The 13163-nt window shown below is 48.2% G+C and overlaps 1 protein-coding gene across 1 annotated transcript in view; it reads left to right on the forward strand.

Annotated features, from left to right (window-relative positions):
- Nucleotides 1-1820: 1820 nt before the first annotated feature.
- STT3B (STT3 oligosaccharyltransferase complex catalytic subunit B) overlaps nucleotides 1821-13163 on the forward strand; it is an 81193-nt gene continuing 69850 nt past the window's right edge. The window contains exon 1 of the mRNA XM_034760841.1: nucleotides 1821-2351. Coding sequence (XP_034616732.1) covers nucleotides 2068-2351 — 284 coding nt within the window. The 5' untranslated portion in view covers nucleotides 1821-2067. The remainder of the gene's footprint in view (nucleotides 2352-13163) is intronic.

Here is a 13163-nt window from a genome sequence, read left to right on the forward strand (position 1 = left end):
CACTAGGTTTCATATAAAGAATGGAGGATCTCCCTCTGTTTCCATTTCCTTGATTAGGATCACAGCAGCAGAACTGGCTATATAGTTTGCAGCAGTACTAGCAATCCACATGCTCAAAAAGTCAGGCCCCTGATGCGTCAGGCCCCCCAAAGTTAGTGAACATTTTAAAATAGAAGTTTTCTTTTAAAATTTGCCTCCAAACTTGTTTCTGCTATAAACCTTTTTAAAATGAATACTTAACTTATCATGCAGTTATATGGCTTCAAGAAATGGAACTTTAAGAAAGACACTATATATTGCAAGACTAGCAAGTCATGACAACTAGCAACACTTTACAGTGATTGGGAGGCAGATTCCCCCCCAACCCAACCGGAGACAATGCACTTGCTCTTCTTCTCCCCACCCCCTCCTCAGGAGAGGATAAACATGTGACAGAGGTGTGATCAGGTTGCTTAATGACACTGCTGGAAGGCACCCCAATACTAGGTTGAAGAGCACAGTTTGAAAGCCTATACACAATAGAACAAGGCTCCAGAGGCAGGTGAGGCTGGGGCAAAACCAGGCCTTGAGTTGCCTCCCTCTCCAATCCTGCTGCCAGAGAAGATCAGGCATATCACAGCTGCCATTTGTGGTGGAACTAGGGATGCTGGGTATGCTACCACACCCCCTAGCTTGAAGGGGTTTCCCTTATATACAGGATTTGCAGTTTGGTTCAATGGCTTTCAGCATTCCCACTATAAAACTTGTTTCAGCACCCCAGCCAACTGGAGAGAGACATGGCCTGAACAGGAGCTTTTGCCTCACCCTCCCCACCTGCAGCCAGAGAGGGGCAGGCAGGGCTGAGTATCAGTATAATAGGTGTGTGTGTGTGGGGGGGGGGAGACAGTTCACTCTTGGGGCCAGGCCCTGACCCCAAGCAGATGGGGGAACAACTCCTGGCTGCTCTTGCCACGCTAGTGCCCACCAGGCTACATGAGCTTCACCCTACACCCGCCCCCGTCCTCAGCATTCACAGGCTTACTCCCTACCGCCTAGGCCAGGCAGGGCGAGCACAGCCAGCCCAGGCAAGTGGCCCGAAGCCAAGCCAAGATTACAGCTCTCAGCATTCCGCGCTCCGCCTTGCTGCGGGCCACGGAGCGGGGCGAGCTGCGACTTCCCGCCGCGTCCCCACCCCAGAAGCGCTGCACGAGCCCCCCGGCAGCCCTAGGCTTTCCTAACCCCCAACTACCTCATTTCTCTCACGTGACCGTTAGACTACGTTTCTTCCCCCCCCCCCCCCGCCTTAATATACTTGGTGGCTACAGCCGCCAATCACATTCTTCCACTTCGCACTGTCCCATTTCCATTGGTCGCTGTTGGTAAAGCCGCCTCTTCCCCCGCCACGCCTGTTCTGATTGGCTGAGATCATGGGCCTGTCCCTGCCCCATGAAAATACCTGTCGCTCTGTGACAGGTTGACAGGGAGGGCCTGACTGAGAGGGTAAGGTGGAGATTGGTTCCTCCTCCCCTTTCACCTCCTCTATGTCCCCTCCCCTCTGCTAGCTCCGCCCTCTCTCAGATGGGCGGGGGGAAGAGACTCCCATTCATTTATCCACGCACCTCTTCTGACTGGCCTGCGGCTTTAGGCCTTGGTAGTCTCATGCCCTAGCCTGCCCCCACTGTCTCCCACGTCATCTCCCCGTACGATTTCCTCTTGGCTCGCGCGCGGCCCTCCCCCGTCTCCCACCTCTCTGCCTCCCACCCACTCGTGCGCAGCCTCTCTGCCTCCCTCGCGCCCCACCCCGCCCCCCGCCGGCTCCTCCTTCCCCCTCCCTCTCTCAGCCTGTGGCTCCTCCTTGCCCCTCAGCTCGCGCGCGCTGTCCCGGTCGCGCTCTCTGCCTCGCGCCGCACTGGGATGTTGACGGCTGCGTCTGGAGGCAGATCCCGGCTCGGCGAGGCGGCGGCCGGGGGAAGCCAGTGAGGCAGCCACAGCCCCCGCCGTAGCGCCCAGGGAGCGGGCGGACCCTCCCTCTTTCCTCCCCCCGCCCGTGCGCTAGGCGGAGAGACTGCGAGGAGCCCGGGGTACAACATGGCGGAGCACTCGGCCCCCGACCACAGGCACAAACCCGCCAACTCCGCCGGCTCCTTGGCGCTGGGGAATAGCCGGCCCGGGACGGGCAGCGGCTCCTCCGCGGCGGCTGCCGGCGGCCCCCCGGCGGGTGGAGGCGGCCTGTCGGGGGGCCTGTCGCAGCCGGCGGGCTGGCAGTCGCTGCTCTCCTTCACCATCCTCTTCCTGGCCTGGCTGGCCGGCTTCAGCTCCCGGCTCTTCGCCGTCATCCGCTTCGAGAGCATCATCCACGAGTTCGACCCCTGGTGAGTGGCCGCCGCCGCCCTGGGGTAGGGGGTAGTGGGGAGGGCGGGGGTAAGGGGTCGGGGCTGGTCCTGGGCTGGGCGATGAACGCGCCGCCCCACCCCCGTGTCCCGAGCTCCGGAGTCGGGGCGCTGCCCCCGGTGAACGGCCCAATCCGGCCGGGCACCGGCCCGCGGCCCGCTCGCCCACTTCGCCAAGTTGAACTGCGCCTGTTCCTCCCGCTGCCGGCGGCGGGAGCCGCGAGAGGACGTGGTGCGGCTGGGCTGGGAGCAAAGGGGCATCAGGTGTTGGGACACGCGAGGCGAAGGGCGCCGTGGGCCGAGCGAGGAGGCGCAGGCAGGCGTCGGGCTGGGAGGCAGCGTGAGCGGGACCCGAAGGTAGGGCACAGAAGCCTAATTGCTTTGCCTTTCTCCTTCCCGTGTGCCCCCTTTGAGTTGAATTTTGCATGCTGTAGTTAGGAGTAGGTTGGTACAAAATACAGGTTTTGTGGCAAGGGAGGTATCGGGAAAGTTGTGGCAACAGCAGGCAGGTGGGCTGCAGAGTGACATTGGAGAAATTGAAATCCGTATGTGCTTTTTTTAAATGAAGACGAACCAAAAAGGAACTAGAATTTCATATGAAGTCCTTCTGTCACATTGTTGTCTCCAGATGTGCAGTAGCACTTCATAGTATTCTTTCATTGGATTCCTTTTTGACCAGGGCCAGGGAGGGAGGAGGGTAAGGAATGCACCTCAGGAAGTAAATCTTCATAAAAGTGACTGGTGGGATTACAGTAAAACGGGTGACACTGATTTATTGCCAGATATTTCAAAGTGCCCAGTTTTTTTGTTTAACCTATGGTTTCTTACTGTTTCTCAAATATCATTATTTTCTAAAGATTGTTTTCATTTGTGTGTAAACTGGATTCTTGTGCGTTGGAGGGAATGGAACCATGTTATGCAAAAGATCAAGAAATGCTGCACTAATTTCTGTTCTAGTCCTTGCAGCAAGGTTTGTGGCTCAGAGGAATACAGCAGGAGTGTGGGGAATTTTTTTGGAGAGTATGGCATTGAAATATTGTGTCTTGTGTTAGTTGAGACCATTCTAGGAAGGTGCCCCGTATTTAGATCCTTAAGTAAGATATTTTTCCATTATTCATTTGATTTTCTTATTTTTGTTTTTTAAACAAGCCAAAATTTTAGGTCTGAGGTCTCTTATGGTTGATCATTTTGAGGGAAGGGCATGCTCTATGTTTTGAAATACTGAGTATGCATTTTATTGTTTTTATAAAATCTAGAAAAAATGTAATGTTTTACTAAATAGATATTGTACATTTCAATTTGCACACTTGAATATTCAGTTTAGGTGCAACTTTTATTTAGTTTGCAAATTATGGTATTTGAGGGCAGAGGTAGTGTCCAGAGAAGTAAAGAACATGATGAAGGCTTTGTTCTTAAGCATTGTGTTAAATCCTTTTAATGCAAATTCAGTACTGAAAAAGCAAAAAAAAGGATACTTATTTCAAGCATTGGCCCGTTATAAGAGTGTTTGATTGTGTAAATGTAAATAAGTGAAATTGAAATGCAAATCTAAATTAATATAAATTAGAGATTAAGTGATTTATTAAATTTGGTGCATACTTTAGGAATTGTCGCCTATATAATTTTTTTTATGCTTTTCCGTTCTAAGTGTAGGTAAAGGGACTTACACTTTGAAATAGTTTCCAACTGCAATAGTTTTCGCAGTCAGGAAGTTTTTCCTGGTATAGGGTCTAAATTCTCCCCGAATTTCTTCCCGTTATTCTTTTTTATCAAGGTTCATTCTCCTCAGATGAATGGGAATTGTGCTGTTGTGAGTTAGGTGATGGTAGTATCAACTTAAAAAAAAAAAAAAGAAAGAAAGGAAAAAAAAGGATAAAACAAAAATTTAATTTCTAGCTCTTATGGCAGCAGAGGTAACGTTCTACTTGTAAACAGCATGTTAGATGCAGTCATCTTCCTGACTACAAACAGACAGCTTCGGTCTATTTGCTGCTGCATGTAGCTTTGTCAATCATCTGTAGAATAAAGTTAACAAAACCCAGTGGTTATTCTGCAAGTCTTGGAGCAACAGTGAAAATGTCAAGAATCGTGTCAATGTTATGATGCTACATGCCAGAAGTGTAGCAGTAGGCAGTAGAGCTATTTTGTGGGAAGAGAACCTAAACTGTGCAAGATCTGGAAGAAAGATGGAGTAGAGGAGACCCTTCTACATTGCAGCTGTCTTAGTGCAAGGAGACAGAGCTGCTCCTCCATTTGAGCAGTTAGATAGGAGTAGAATTGTAAATTTATAACACTCCTACTAGTCAAAGTCCGGTTAGAAAGAATCCATAAGCAGAGTCCAGGAACCACGCCCAGGTAAAAATCTCAGTACCTGCCTCCTTCCTAGGGTATGTCTACACTGGCAGAGTTACATCGCTGACAGTTACATCACCGCTCAGAGAGCGCTGAAGGGAAACCACTGTTGTGTGTTCACACTGTCAGCTGCCTGTGCAGCAGCGTGTTCACACTTGCGGCACTTGCATCAGTATTCGGAGTGATGCACTCTGGACAGCTATCCCACAGAGCATCTCTTCCTCTTCTGCTGCTAAGAGTTGTGGGAAGGAGGAGGGGGTCACAGGGCATCCTGGGTTCTGTCCCAATGCCCCGTGATGCATTGCTTCGCATCCCAGCAATCCCTGTGCTTCCATCTGCATTTGGTGCCGTCTTTCAACCGTTTGTGTACTGCGCGCTCTGCCTCTTCGGTGTGCAGGAAAGGATCCCGCACTGTCGACCAATATGCTGCTCACTCTCAGTATCATGTCACGAGTAGCAGTGTAGTTTTTCCTTAAACTACAAAGGCAAGAGGAGTGTGACATTGATCTTGCCACGCATAGTAGTTACAACACAAGATTGCTTGTGGCATTCACGGAGGTGCTGACCATAGTGGAACGCGGCTTTTGAGCTCGGGAAACAAGCGCTCAGTGATGGGATCACATCGTGATGCACGTCTCGGATGACAAGCAGTGGCTGCAGAACTTTCAGATGAGGAAAGCCACATTCATGGGACTGTGTGGTGAGCTCACCCCAGCCCTGCAGCTCAAGGACACGAGAATGAGAATGAGAGCTAACTTGTCGTTGGAGAAGCATGTGGCGATTGCACTGTGGAAGCTGGCTGCTCCAGACTGCTGCCGAAAGGTCGCTAACCAGTTCGGAGTGGGAAGGTCGACCGTTGGGTTGACGGAAGTGTGCAGGGCCATTAATCGCATTCTGCTCTGAAAGACCGTGACTCTGGGCAATGTGTGTGACGTGGATGGCTTGCATAAATGAGCATCCCTAACTGCAGAGGGGCGATAGATGGCACGCATATTCCAATTCTGGCACAAGACCACCTAGCCACCGAGTACATTAATTGGAAGGGGTATTTCTCTATGGTTCTCCAGGCGCTTGTGAATTACTATGGGCGTTTCATGGACATTAATGCATGCATCTTTCGGAACACTGGCCTGTTCAGGAAGCTGCAAGCAGAGATTTTTTTTTCCCGGACCAGAAGATCACTGTAGGGAAGTCTAAATGCCCATTGTAATCCTGGGAGACCCTGTCTACTCCTTAACGCCGTGGCTTATGAAGCCATACACGGGGAACCTTGACAGCTGCAAGGAGCGGTTCAACAACAGGCTGAGCGAGTGCAGCATGACTGTTGAGTGTGATTTTGGCCGTTTAAAGGCCCTCTGGCGCTGCCTATATGGGAGCCTGGACCTGGCCGATGACAATATTCCTATGCTTATAGCTGCGTGCTGTATGCTCCATAATATTTGGGAAGGGAAGAGTGAAAGCTTCACTCAGGGCGGGACAACTGAGGCTCAGCGCCTGGAGGCTGAATTTGAACAGCCAGAGACCGAGCTATTAGAGGTGCGGAGCGCAGGGCCTTAAGGATCAGAGATGCCTTGAGGCAGCAATTTGAATCTGAAAGCTACTAATATTTGTTGCTATGCTTGGGAGTGCGGTGCTTGTAATGCTCGGAGGTGATTGTGATTGGTGCACACTATGCACTGTGAAGATTTAAGAAAATTGCCTGTTGTTTTGCAGGGTTCTGTTTGCTTTCAATTAATGGAATAAAGATTGTCGCTCTCCTCTTGTTGCAATTTTTTAATAAAATAATTGTTTTGGTTTGAAAGCAAACACACACATCAGCACTGTGGGGGATGGGGGAAGGGAGGGTCCAAGGAGGAGGTGGGGTCCTGGGATGGTTAAAGATTTGTGTATGTCATGTGCAACCTTGTCCTTTGGAGTACAGTGCAGTGGATACTGTACTTCAGCGGGGCTAAACTGCAGAGGGATGGGTGTTGAGTGCAGTGGGTACTGGGAGTCCGCAGGGCTGGACTGTGACGGGGCAGGAGTGGAATGCAATGGGTACAGTCTGGAACCAGGAGGTTGATAAGAGTGTGTTGGTGGTGTCTGGGGGTGCATGAGAGAGAGTTTTGCAACAGCGGCTGCAGGGGAGGTGAGGCGAGGTGCGGAGCTGCTCGGTTTGTAGTGCTAGTAGCGCCTGCAGCGTGCTGCTTGGCGCTCCATGACATTTAAGAGCTGCTTTGTTCTGGTGCGCCGCTTTCTCCTTTCAGTCCCTCTTCTTGCTGTCCCGCCACTCCTTCAATTGCGCTTCACCAAGCTCTGACAGCTGTAAATGACTAGCCTCCTCCAGGGTAGAGAAGAGCTCCTAGCTGCATGCATCTCTGACCTCCGAGTCATCCTCTGCCTCTGGGTCCCCCTCCCCCGCATCCAAGATTTTCTCCTCCTGCCTCGGTCCACTCTCTATTGGCACGTGAGCCACCGAAGTAACCACAGTGGCCTTCGCAGTGGAGGTGGGCTTTCCACCGAGTATCGCGTCCAGCTCTTTGTAGAACCGGCAGCTTGTGGGCGCAGCACCAGTTTGCCTCCCACACCTTGTGCAGTTCCTTCACTTTGGCCCTGCACTGCAGTATATCTTTCTGGCATGCATCGTGAAATCTGTCTGTAGGTATCATAATTCCTACGGCGGGGACTGGACAGCCTCCTCTCCCCAAATGCGGATGAGGTCCAGCAGCTTGGCATTGCTCCAAGCGGGGGATTGCCTGGTGCATGCAGCAGGCATGATGACTTGGAAGGATGCACTGAGACCACTGCATGCATCACCGAGCAAACAGGAAGGGGACTTTCAAAATTCCCAAGGAATTTAAGGGGTGGTATCAAGCTTAGTTACAATTAGGGCTGTCAAGCGATTAAAAAAATTAATCATGATTAAGCACACGGTTAAAAAAGTTAATCGTGATTAATTGTCCTGTTAAACAGAAGAATACCATTTATTTAAATATTTTCAGATGTTTTCCACGTTTTTCAAATATATTGATTTCAACTACAACACAGAATACAAAGTGTACAGTGCTCACTTTATATTTATTTTTGATGACAAATATTAGCACTGTAAAAAAACAAAAGAAATAGTATTTTTCAGTTCACCTGGTACAAGTAGTGTAGTGCAATCTCTTTATCACGAAAGTTGAACTTTCAACTGTAGAATAGTTTTGTACTTCTGTTAAAAAATGTTTCTCCCAAGTAATATTTTAAAACTAATGCTATTTTATAGCTAATGGCTTTACGATCCTCTGTAGATGTGTGGTTTTCTTTTAATATTTCAATATTTTTGTTATTTATTTAGATTTAAAATAAGACACCTATCCAAAGCTCCAGGTGCCCTAACAAATTATTAGCAGTACAACAAATGCAGTGAACCCTGGACAGCTGCAGTGGCACAGGAGCCAGAGCAGCAAACAGGGGAGTTTGAGTGGGAGTTCTGTTGGAGGAGTTTGGGGAAGACTAAGAGAGGCAGCAGAGGAACAGACAGGCTAGTGAAGGGAGTGTGTGGTGTTTTGGTGCTCCTTGGGGGTTTATTTTGCTGTGGGTGGTGGTTTGGTTTGCGTTTCCCGGACTAACAGGATTTAGGTGGGAAGGCTGTGACAGATACCGAGACAGCAGTGGTAGTGACCCAAGCAGTGGAAGATAAAATGAAGATGACTGGATGTGGGAGCTGCGGCATCTACATGACCCTGGAAGGGGTACCTGAAAAGAGTTTCGTCTGCATGAAGTGCCGCCTGATAGAGCTGATGGAAGAAAAGATCCGAAGATTGGTGGAAACTCTGGTTGAGTTTAGAAGGGGGTTTGAGCAGATGATGGAGCAAAGGCACGAGGAGACTGAAGGGGAAAAATTCAGACTTGCAGATGGAAGCAGGACCAAAGAACTCTAAGGGGAGACTTCTGGGTGAGGAAAGTGGACAATGGAAGCATGTGACTAAGAGAACCAGGCAGAGGAAAAGACTGGCTAGTGAAGGAGAAATAGAGCTCAGGAACAGGTTTGTGGAGTTGGAAAATGAAGAAGGGGCATAGCCAGTGGTTGCTGAAGGTGAGAGGGCAAGGAAGAAGAGAATAGCAGCTAGTCCTGTAGGAAGAGGGGAAGAGTCAGTGGAGATAACACCAAATATGAACCCCAGGAGGATACAGAATGGGTTGCAGTGGATTGCAAGGGAGAATAAAAATCAAGAGGATAGCTCAGTGGTTTGAGCATTGGCCTGCTAAACCCAGGGTTGTGAGTTCAATCCTTGAGGGGGCCACTTAGGGATCTGAGGCAAAAACAGTAGTGAAGGCAGGGGGCTGGACTTGATGACCTTTCAAGGTCCCTTCCAGTTCTAGGAGATAGGATATCTCCATTAATTAATTTATTTATTTTATTTATTTAGTTCAAACTAAATGGAAGGATAAACAAAAATAGATCTGTGACTAGGGTTTTTGATTTCAAAAGGGCTAACTTTAAAGAATTAAGGAAATTAGTTAGGGAAGCAGATTGGACTGAAGAACTTGTGGATCTAAAGGCGGAGGAGGCCTGGAATTACTTCAAGTCAAAGTTGCAGAAACTATCAGAAGCCTGCATCCCAAGAAAGGGGAAAAAATTCATAGGCAGAAGTTGTAGACCAAGCTGGATGAGCAAGCATCTCAGAGAGGTGATTAAGAAAAAGCAGAAAGCCTACAAGGAGTGGAAGATGGGCGGGATCAGCAAGGAAAACTACCTTATTGAGGTCAGAACATGTAGGGGTAAAGTGAGAAAGGCCAAAAGCCATGTAGAGTTGGACCTTGCAAAGGGAATTAAAACCAATAGTAAAAGGTTCTATAGCCATATAAATAAGAAGAAGAAAAAGAGAGACATGGGACCGCTAAATACTGAGGATGGGGTGGAGTGGAGGTTAAGGATAATCTAGGCATGGCCCAATATCTGAACAAATACTTTGCCTCAGTCTTTAATGAGGCTAATGAGGAGTTTAGGGATAATGGTAGGATGACAAATGGGAATGAGGATATGGAGGTAGATATTACCACGTCCGAGGTAGAAGCCAAACTCGAACAGCTTAAGGGAACTAAATTGGGGGGCCCAAATAATCTTCATCCAAGAATATTAAAGGAACTGGCACATGAAATTGCAAGCCCATTAGCAAGAATTTTTAATGAATCTGTAAACTTAGGGGTTGTACCGCATGACTGGAGAATTGCTAACATAGTTCCTATTTTTAAGAAAGGGAAAAAAAGTGATCCTGGTAACTACAGGCCTGTTAGTTTGACATCTGTAGTATGCAAGGTCTTGGAAAAAATTTTGAAGGAGAAAGTAGTTAAGGACATTGAGCTCAACGGTAATTGGAACAAAATACAACATGGTTTTACAAAAGGTAGATCATGCCAAACCAACTTGATCTCCTTCTTTGGGAAGGTAACAGATCTTTGGCAAACTACAATCAGATTGTCTGAAATCTTCTATGGTTAGTCTCTGACTCAGGAAGAATTCATTTTGGAAATGTAAGCAAAAATGTTTCTGAGAACAAGGTTAGTGAGGAAAAATAGGTGGTTTGGTCAATCTTGGTACTTTTCTGGTAAGTTTCCCCTCTACCCCCCGCTCCCCCCCCCCCACCGGTGGTTGTTTGGTTTTATTTTTAATATAGATAGATAGATACTCTAGTGTCTACTGGGTGTGGAATAGGAGCTTGAAATTGGGGAGGATGGGTAATTTTGGGGTTGGATGTTTTTGCTGTCTCATGAAAATATGTCCAGATCTGGTCAAGTTACAATCCTGTAAAAATTACAATTTTACATATAGAACTGCTGAAGGTTTGTTCCAGAATTTTCTTAAATTCCAGCCACACTGAACATGCTTCCTAGCATCACTGAGGGCTTGTTTACTCTACCCGCCGGATCAGCGGGAAGCAATCGATCCAGCGGGGTCTAGTATAGACGTGATAAATCGACCGCTGAGTGCTCTCCCATCGACTCCGGTACTCCACCAGAACGAGGAGCACAAGCGGAGTCGACAGGAAAACGTCAGCTGTCGACTTACCGCAGTGAAGACACCACAGTAGGTAGATCTAAGTACATTGACTTCAGCTACGCTATTCACATAGCTGAAGTTGCATATCTTAGATTGGCCCCGTGCATTAGTGTAGACAAGCCCTGTGCTTCCTGCACCTTTCTGAAGCAGCCACACAGAACTGAACTTCAGGACATGGATGTGGACAAAATAGATTTTCTTTTTTATTTCACCTCCTGTTAAACTAGCCTTTGGCATAGGGAAAGGTGCGCTAGTCAGGGAGTCAGAGGACCATTAATTCTAGTCTCCCCTCTTCTTCTGGCTAATATTAAGAATTCTGTGCACTTCACAGCTCTTATTATTAAGCAAGGCTACATAACTATACCTGGGTACAGAGGAAAGTATCAGCCCTCCATTTTACAGAAAGGATAACTGAGTGTTTGCTCCAGGTCAGTCATAGCAGAGCTGTGAGTAGAATCCAGGGCTTTAATATAGGAGACACAAATCTGTATCCAGTATGTTGCTTCTCAGTCAGTCTGCCAAATCTACATGTTTGGGTATGCTGGCTGAAAACTGGGGTTGCTTCTTCATGTGATATACCGTTCATAAGCCAATTTTTTTTAGTAAAAGGAAGCACCAGAGAGGGGGGTCAGCTTATGAATGGGTATTGAGAGGGAGAAGTGGGACACAGCTCCTCCTCCCAACAGAAGAAGCAAGGAGAGGCAGCACAGCCAGCAGAGCCAGAAGGGAGGAGACGGGGCCAGAGTCTCCACTTCTGGCCACGCTGCTCTTCTCCCAGCCTCCAAAGCAGCTGCAGCTCCAGGGCTGGCAGGCTGCAGCCGTGCTGCTTGGCCCCATCCCCCAGAGCAGGCTGCGGCTGCGCTGCCCGGGCGCCAGAGCTCGCTGTGGCTGCGCTGCCTGCTCTGGCCCACCGGAGCAGGCTGCGGCCGCACTGCCCAGCCTGCCAGAGCAGCTCCAGCCAGGTCAGACATCCTCCCCTGGCCTTCCCCAGATAAGGTGGGAAGGGATGGGATGGGGAGAGTGTGGGGGTCCTGGGCTGGGGTGGGGTCATGTGGGGGGTGGTCACAGGGGTGACTCCCAGCTTCTCCCCCCCCCCCAAAAAATTTCCCCACCAGTTGCTGTCCCAGCCCGTCAGGGTAAGCAGCTGGCGTGCCGGGACACTTTGTTTACTTAGGTTTACCTCCGTGTCTGCAGATGCTCAAGGTAAACAAACCACCTCGGACCACCAGCGGCTTATCCTGATGGCCCGGGAGCCAAAGTGTCCTGACCCCTGAATTATAGAGTTGGCTTATGAACAGGTTATAAAAATTTTTGATTTTTACTTATCCATCCTGGGGGGGTCGGCTTATAAATGAACCGGCTTATGATCGAGTATAAACGGTAAATGTTCCCCTGTAGTGATTGGTCCGTGTAAGATAAAGTTTTCTGTTGTCCGCTAATGGAATTACTCCTTTAGCTCAAGTGATAGAGTTTTATGTTGCACCGTTGAAGGTCCTGGGCTCGTACACAGCTGACAGCCCGGGCAGGGATTGTTGTACATGCTAACGTTTCTTTTATTTATTTATTTTCACTTTTATTAAAAAAAAAAAAAAAAAGTATACCGCCCCATGCCTCCTTTCTCTTAGTGCTATTCTTTGCTTTGTTAGCTATATACCTTCCACCTTCTGTAATACATGAGGCAGGGGCTATGTGAACAGCAGCCTTATTTACTATATCCTGTTTCATACATTGGGCCAGCTAAACCAGTGGTTCTCAAACTTTTGTACTAGTGACCCCTTTCACATAACAAGCCTCTGAGTGTGACACCTCCCTCTCCCCCATAAGATAAAAACACTTTTTAATATATTTAACACCATTATAAATGCTGAAGGCAAAGCTGGGTTTGGGATGGAGGCTGACAGCTCGTGACCCCCCCCCCCATGTAATAGCCTCATGACCCCCTGAGGGGTCCCGACTCCCAGTTTGAGAACACCTGATTTAAGCTGTATGATAAATGGGGAAGGGGTCTTGTGGAAAAAAATACTATGATAATTATGTAATTATATTGTACAGGCAAAGTTAATTCTGGCATTTCTTTAATTTTGAGTGCTTGACTTGCAACCTTTACTTACTTTTAATGTAGGCACACAATAAACAGTAAATAACTGTTGCTTTACATTGCAAGAAGTATGTTTTTGTGTGGGCATGGGTTTATGAAGGCTTTTCAAATTCTGATCTTCCCTTCCCAGTGATTGGCAGACAGTGGGGAAAACCAGATGTTGAGAAGGGTATTTCTTCAAGAATGCATATGACTGACTAGGGAAGCTCCACAATAGATGGAATATCTATATATCTTTACCAACCAGTTGGAAAAATAACATTTCATGTTTCCTGACCTGAAGGGTGTTGAATTGAAATATTTAGGACAAATGGTCAAT

The sequence above is a fragment of the Trachemys scripta genome, chromosome 2 (genome assembly GCF_013100865.1).
Source record: "Trachemys scripta elegans isolate TJP31775 chromosome 2, CAS_Tse_1.0, whole genome shotgun sequence".
Taxonomy (NCBI): domain Eukaryota; kingdom Metazoa; phylum Chordata; order Testudines; family Emydidae; genus Trachemys; species Trachemys scripta.